Source organism: Sinocyclocheilus grahami, unplaced genomic scaffold (genome assembly GCF_001515645.1).
Source record: "Sinocyclocheilus grahami isolate Dianchi unplaced genomic scaffold, SAMN03320097.WGS_v1.1 scaffold1769.1, whole genome shotgun sequence".
NCBI lineage: Eukaryota > Metazoa > Chordata > Actinopteri > Cypriniformes > Cyprinidae > Sinocyclocheilus > Sinocyclocheilus grahami.
The window spans coordinates 42,753-48,693 of record NW_015506948.1 but is presented as its reverse complement, the minus strand read 5'-3'; the positions used below and the strand labels follow the sequence as shown (position 1 = coordinate 48,693).

The 5,941-nt window shown below is 39.8% G+C and overlaps 1 protein-coding gene across 1 annotated transcript in view; it reads right to left on the bottom strand.

Moving 5' to 3' along the window:
- The window catches only part of LOC107572531 (poly [ADP-ribose] polymerase 4-like), a gene marked incomplete at its 3' end in the record, with an annotated part of 11,742 nt that continues 5,801 nt past the window's right edge, over window positions 1-5,941 (bottom strand). Inside the window, exons 14-28 of the mRNA XM_016258948.1 lie at window positions 4,555-4,690; window positions 4,097-4,239; window positions 3,674-3,805; window positions 3,501-3,587; window positions 3,249-3,413; window positions 3,118-3,161; window positions 2,762-2,840; window positions 2,519-2,656; window positions 2,176-2,383; window positions 1,993-2,063; window positions 1,727-1,914; window positions 1,539-1,638; window positions 1,363-1,428; window positions 708-812; window positions 1-36 (exon numbers count right to left, since the gene is read on the bottom strand). Coding sequence (XP_016114434.1) covers window positions 1-36; window positions 708-812; window positions 1,363-1,428; window positions 1,539-1,638; window positions 1,727-1,914; window positions 1,993-2,063; window positions 2,176-2,383; window positions 2,519-2,656; window positions 2,762-2,840; window positions 3,118-3,161; window positions 3,249-3,413; window positions 3,501-3,587; window positions 3,674-3,805; window positions 4,097-4,239; window positions 4,555-4,690 — 1,698 coding nt within the window. The remainder of the gene's footprint in view (window positions 37-707; window positions 813-1,362; window positions 1,429-1,538; window positions 1,639-1,726; window positions 1,915-1,992; window positions 2,064-2,175; window positions 2,384-2,518; window positions 2,657-2,761; window positions 2,841-3,117; window positions 3,162-3,248; window positions 3,414-3,500; window positions 3,588-3,673; window positions 3,806-4,096; window positions 4,240-4,554; window positions 4,691-5,941) is intronic.

The following is a 5,941-nucleotide window of genomic DNA, read 5'->3' as shown; positions in this document are numbered from 1 at the left end:
GATCTCTTGTCCACTCAAATCACCAAACAGTGTGGCCTAAATTAGTAAATATTACACAATTCAATAAATAAACACAAATAACTGGGCATTTCAGCTAAAATATCAATCCTAATATTTAGCAGCCTTGATTGATATTAAATAGTTATTTTAAATCTTGACAAATCTTGACAGTTGACAGTTATCTTAATAGTTTAATATAACTAAGCCATGTTTTTCACACTGCTGGTTATTAAATTAAAAATTATATGAAGAAAGCTATTTAATTATTTTCATTTATTATATGCACCAATCAAGGGAGTGGAACTGGGACATGAATTTACATAAAATATTTCTCAACACCACTGCATGCCACTGGGACAAATATAAAAGTAATCTGTAAAAAAAACCCATCAGAATTTAGCTACAGTACATATATTTTTATTGAAATATTTTAACGTATCAATATATACATGATACATCTACATTCATTCTTCACGATTATTTTTCAGTGATTATGCAAATGTTGATTCAGAGTTTTGAATCAAATAATTGAAACAGTTTCACAAAAATGAAAACATACCAAACTCTAACTATCACTGAAGAAACACTAAAATTACCACTACATTCATGATGCTGCCTAATTTTTATTGTGAATATTCTATATATGACCCATTCCTAATAGCAACTACAATAAGTAACAATGTAGCTTTTAAGTAAAGCCTGTCTACCTGAGTGCAGTGTGGCACAAATCCGTATACGAGAGTGTGACAGTCACTGAAGAGAGCGTGAAGCTGTGAGGGGGCTTGAACAGGAAGCGGCACTGTGGGATTAAACTGCTGCCACTTCACTGCCACTGAGAATCAAGGGAGTGGAACTGGGACATGAATTTACATAAAATATTTCTCAACACCACTGCATGCCACTGGGACAAATATAAAAGTAATCTGTAAAAAAAACCCATCAGAATTTAGCTACAGTACATATATTTTTATTGAAATATTTTAACGTATCAATATATACATGATACATCTACATTCATTCTTCACGATTATTTTTCAGTGATTATGCAAATGTTGATTCAGAGTTTTGAATCAAATAATTGAAACAGTTTCACAAAAATGAAAACATACCAAACTCTAACTATCACTGAAGAAACACTAAAATTACCACTACATTCATGATGCTGCCTAATTTTTATTGTGAATATTCTATATATGACCCATTCCTAATAGCAACTACAATAAGTAACAATGTAGCTTTTAAGTAAAGCCTGTCTACCTGAGTGCAGTGTGGCACAAATCCGTATACGAGAGTGTGACAGTCACTGAAGAGAGCGTGAAGCTGTGAGGGGGCTTGAACAGGAAGCGGCACTGTGGGATTAAACTGCTGCCACTTCACTGCCACTGAGCTGCAGCCTGGAGACTCCATACGCTGAACCTGAGCGCGCACCTGAAATGATCCACAAATCTCTTCAACTCAAGCCTCAGACTGGCCAATTTTGGAAAGATAATGTTTCCTTCTTAGTTATTAAAAACAATACAATAATGTGTGTGATTCACCTTTTCTGCCCAAGTGTGTTTAATCTTTGTGTCAAAAAATTCATATGTTCCTCCACCTGCCTGAGCTAAAGCTCTGAGCATATGACGATTAGCTGTCAAGCTAGACAAACACAAACACAATCAAACTGTACGTTCAGAAATTCAGTGTAAATGAAGGAGAAAAATAAAGAGATTTGTTTAAGGCATACCTGAGTCCGCAGGTGAAGAGGCGCGTGTGGCAGGAGTTTTCTCGGACCAGCTGTAGGGTCAGAGGCTGGTTCTGAACATGTCCATCAGAGAGCAGCAGGATGTTCCTCACGCCCCGGCAGGGAGGCAGCAGACTCAGGCTCCGGAGAGGCCGCCACAGATCAGTGCTGCCACCAGAGCCGCCACACGACTGAAGAGAGGAGAAATGCAATGATATGCAAAGAAACAGATTCAGAACCATCTTTAAACATTTGTAAACATTACTCACCATAATAAATTTTCTGGCTGATTCAGATGCCTCATCTAAAGGCACTGGTGCAGGAAAAGCTTCCTTGTAATCTGTAAAAACGCACACATTTACCCATAATGCTTCACTTTGTATTACAAAAATAATAGGGAAATGAAAATGTCCACAAGATGACAATATCAGACAGTTTCTGTGAGCACTAACCAGTGCTGAAAGAGATGATGTTGATCTTCAGTGAGCGGTCCAGAGATTTGAGGACTTGAAGGGAAATCCTACGAGCGTTCAGCATGTTGTCTCCCTGCATGGACTTGGAGGAGTCCAGAAGAATGACCACATCGCTCACACTGGACGGACCTCCAGAGCTGGACACCCCGCTTGACTTAAAGTCTGGATAAAACACCAGCATGCAGGCCTGCAGGGTTCAGATCCGTATCAGTGTTCATTTTTGTCAGTGAGCGTAAGATGGAAAGTGTCAATATTTGTGTGCAATATGCTGCAAAATATCCATGACAAACAGGAAAACAGATTTGAGTGATCATTTCTTTACCTGACTATCTTTACCCGGATGGTTCTCGACCCACATCCTGGGCATGTGGATATTAGAAAGACTAAAGGACACCTGTAAACCTTCAGATCCCAGAGTCTGTCCCGGTAACGTGCTGATCACTGCCTTACAGTCTGTCCTCTGAACAGGGAAAAACCAATACTGTTAATATGGTTCATATCTGAATATGTTTATTTTTTCAGAAAAAACAGTATTTAGTAAGATAATGCACAAAAGTAAAATAACCTTGGTTTTGATGCGGTGTGAAGAGCTCAAGTTGATGATCTCATAAGGCATTTCAATGGACATAGACAGAGAAAACTCCCTGAAGAAAGAGATAGGGAACAAAAGAGTTTGAGGACACTGAACATTTTTATCAAAATCATACACTAAACAGAACAATGCAACAACCTTGTAACCACCCATTGTCCAAACTAGACCAGGTGCTACTGTATATAAAGTGTGAAGTTATAAAGGTTAAGTGTTAAATTATATTATATGTGGTTTGCTACATGAAATAATTGGCTTTTATATTTTTACTTATCAGCAGATGCATTTTTAGTGAATTTCGCTGTGAATTCTCCAGTATTTGAGATTCTCACCCCTCTGACTGAAGCTCCGTCACACCAATCTTTTCAACAGTGGCCTGAAATGTAACACAGCTGTCATTCAAAACACTAACAATCAGCAGGCCAAACAGGATTTTAAATACAGTAACAAAAGCATGTTGTACCTGAGTTGTCTGATTAAGGGTGGCTCTCTGTTGCCATGGTGCCACGCTGCCAGACAGTAAGAAGACTATAGAGCCTGATCTGACCAGCAGCTCAGTGATGAACGTCACCTTGATCAGAACTGTGGCTCCAGGAGGAAGATTCCCCACACTGATAGTAAATACATCCTGCCTCACATAAACACGTGACCTTAAAGAAACCTTCTGATACATTATCACACACACATGAGCTCCAGATCAGATACAGTAACTCACAGGTGCATCCTGGTCCATCAGGTAGGCTCCATGACCTTTCTCTATGGCTTGCTTGTACTCCTTACGAGCTTGCTCTTTTTCCTTTACCTATAGGACAAAACAGACATTAAAAATGTTGAGAAAGAGGCTGAAAAACCAGAGACTGCATTTGACAAATTCTGAATGACTCGCACCTTTCCAATGACATGTTTTCCATTGATAAAGGCTTCAAATCCACACACTGCTGCCGTCTCCTCCAGTGGAAAGACATACTTTGCTTCAATGGGAACAGCACTCTGGTTTGTGTAGGTCTGGAAAATGATGACCTGGTGGAAGTGGGGAAGAAATTAATGTTGCAGTTTGAAATTATATTCCAGTGGAATTTCAGGGTTTTATTTAGTCTATATTTTATTTTGTTAATTCTGTTGCTTTTTATTTCTTGTGATGTCTTTGTTCCCTTGGTCTTGATTGTGTCCATCACTGCCTTGTTCTAGTTTTAGTTTAGTACCGGAATGTTCGATGTTTAGTTCTTTTGGTTTACTTCGGAACACATCATGCTCATTTCTCAACACTAATTTTAAATTACAAAACTGCAGTCCACCGCTGTAGGATCATACCTGACACAGTAGGTCCATCAGCTTACACCTCACATTGACAGCATGTAGAGGAAGTTTCTGACCACTGCTGTCCAACAAACCTGCGTTCATTACCTCCAGAGGATTCTTAGTGGACTCCAAACCCTCACTGTTATCACTGGACACTAAAGAAACACATTCAAACAAAACCACTGATGAATTTAACAACACAAATCATAGCATTCAGCGTCACAGAGCATCAGATAACCCTGAGCCTAAGGAACATGTCGTTCCACCATGAGCTCAAATCAAGAGAGGATTTTGGGACTCAAACTTTGGTCACCAAGTTGGAGTGCTGCGCACAAGGTTATGGGCTCTGACATAATGTCATTCATTTAATAAAAAATTGTAATCAATTTGACAGTCCTAGTTAAAACCGATTCTTCCACATATAAAAGCTGGTCCCTCTCAGCATGTCCTGTTCACTAGATGTTACTCACAGATATCAGGTGTTGTGTCCGTGAGCTGAGTGTTGATTTGAGGCTGGAACTCTTTTAATTTGTCTCCCTCCAGACTGTACTGCACCACATACTTCAGTCTGATCTGCTCTGTGTTATAGACGACAAATTCATCATCCTGTCAAATATAAATATAAACACACACACACACACACACACACACAAATGCACATCAGATCCCCAAAACACAAGCAGAATATTTAAAGGGGTCATATGATGTTGCTAAAAAGAACATTATTTTGTGTATTTGGTGTAATGAAATGTGTTTATGCGGTTTAAGGTTCAAAAAACACATTATTGCACCACATACTTCAGTCTGATCTGCTCTGTGTTATAGACGCCAAATTCATCATCCTGTCAAATATAAATATAAACACACACACACACACACACACACACACACACACACACACAAATGCACATCAGATCCCAAAAACACAAGCAGAATATTTAAAGGGGTCATATGATGTTGCTAAAAAGAACATTATTTTGTGTATTTGGTGTAATGAAATGTGTTTATGCGGTTTAAGGTTCAAAAAACACATTATTTTCTACATACTGTACATTATTGTTTCTCCTCTATGCCCCGCCTTTCTGAAACGCGTTGATTTTTACAAAGCACATCGGTCTGAAAAGCGAGGTGTGCTGTGATTGGACAGCTATCCAGTGCGTCGTCATTGGTCGAATATCTCAAGCGTGTGATGGAAATGTTACGCCCCTACCATACTGTGATGCCCTGTCCGGCCGGAGCGAAGAGACAAAAACATTCAAACCCATTATAAACGAGGCATTTGTTGCATCCAGTGGGGACATAATTACTGATTATAATGACTTATACTGTCTTTTTATGCGTTGCGTTGCATCGCGCCGCGTAAACATAAAACCATGTCTGCATTTGTGATCGGAGAAATGACAAACTACAAGTGCTACTCTACACTGCTCAAAAATCACGTTTGAATCATCAGTGGCAATTCCTTTAAATATAAAAAAACGTACTTACAGTCTGTGAGTCAGAACAACCGGCATTTTAGTCTACTCTACCAGGATCAGGAAACATTCCTCCATAAAATGCACTGGACACATCTGAATATTTGGGTTAAACTGTTCTGGAACAGTGTTGTAAATATAACTTAACCACTCATTTCTAGTCGTGTCCTCTTTTGGAAGACCAAACAAAGTACTTTCGCTTTCACGATGAAACACATGGCGGGCTAGAGTGAGCGGAGTCTGGGGGCTAGAGTGAGCGGAGGCAGGCGGGCTTGAGAACGGCGCGGTCGGCGGATTCGACGAAGGAGCGTCCGGAGGGCTTGCGGCAACCACATGTGACGACCCCAGGCTGGACTCCACTTCGTCCACGGTGAAAGCCGAT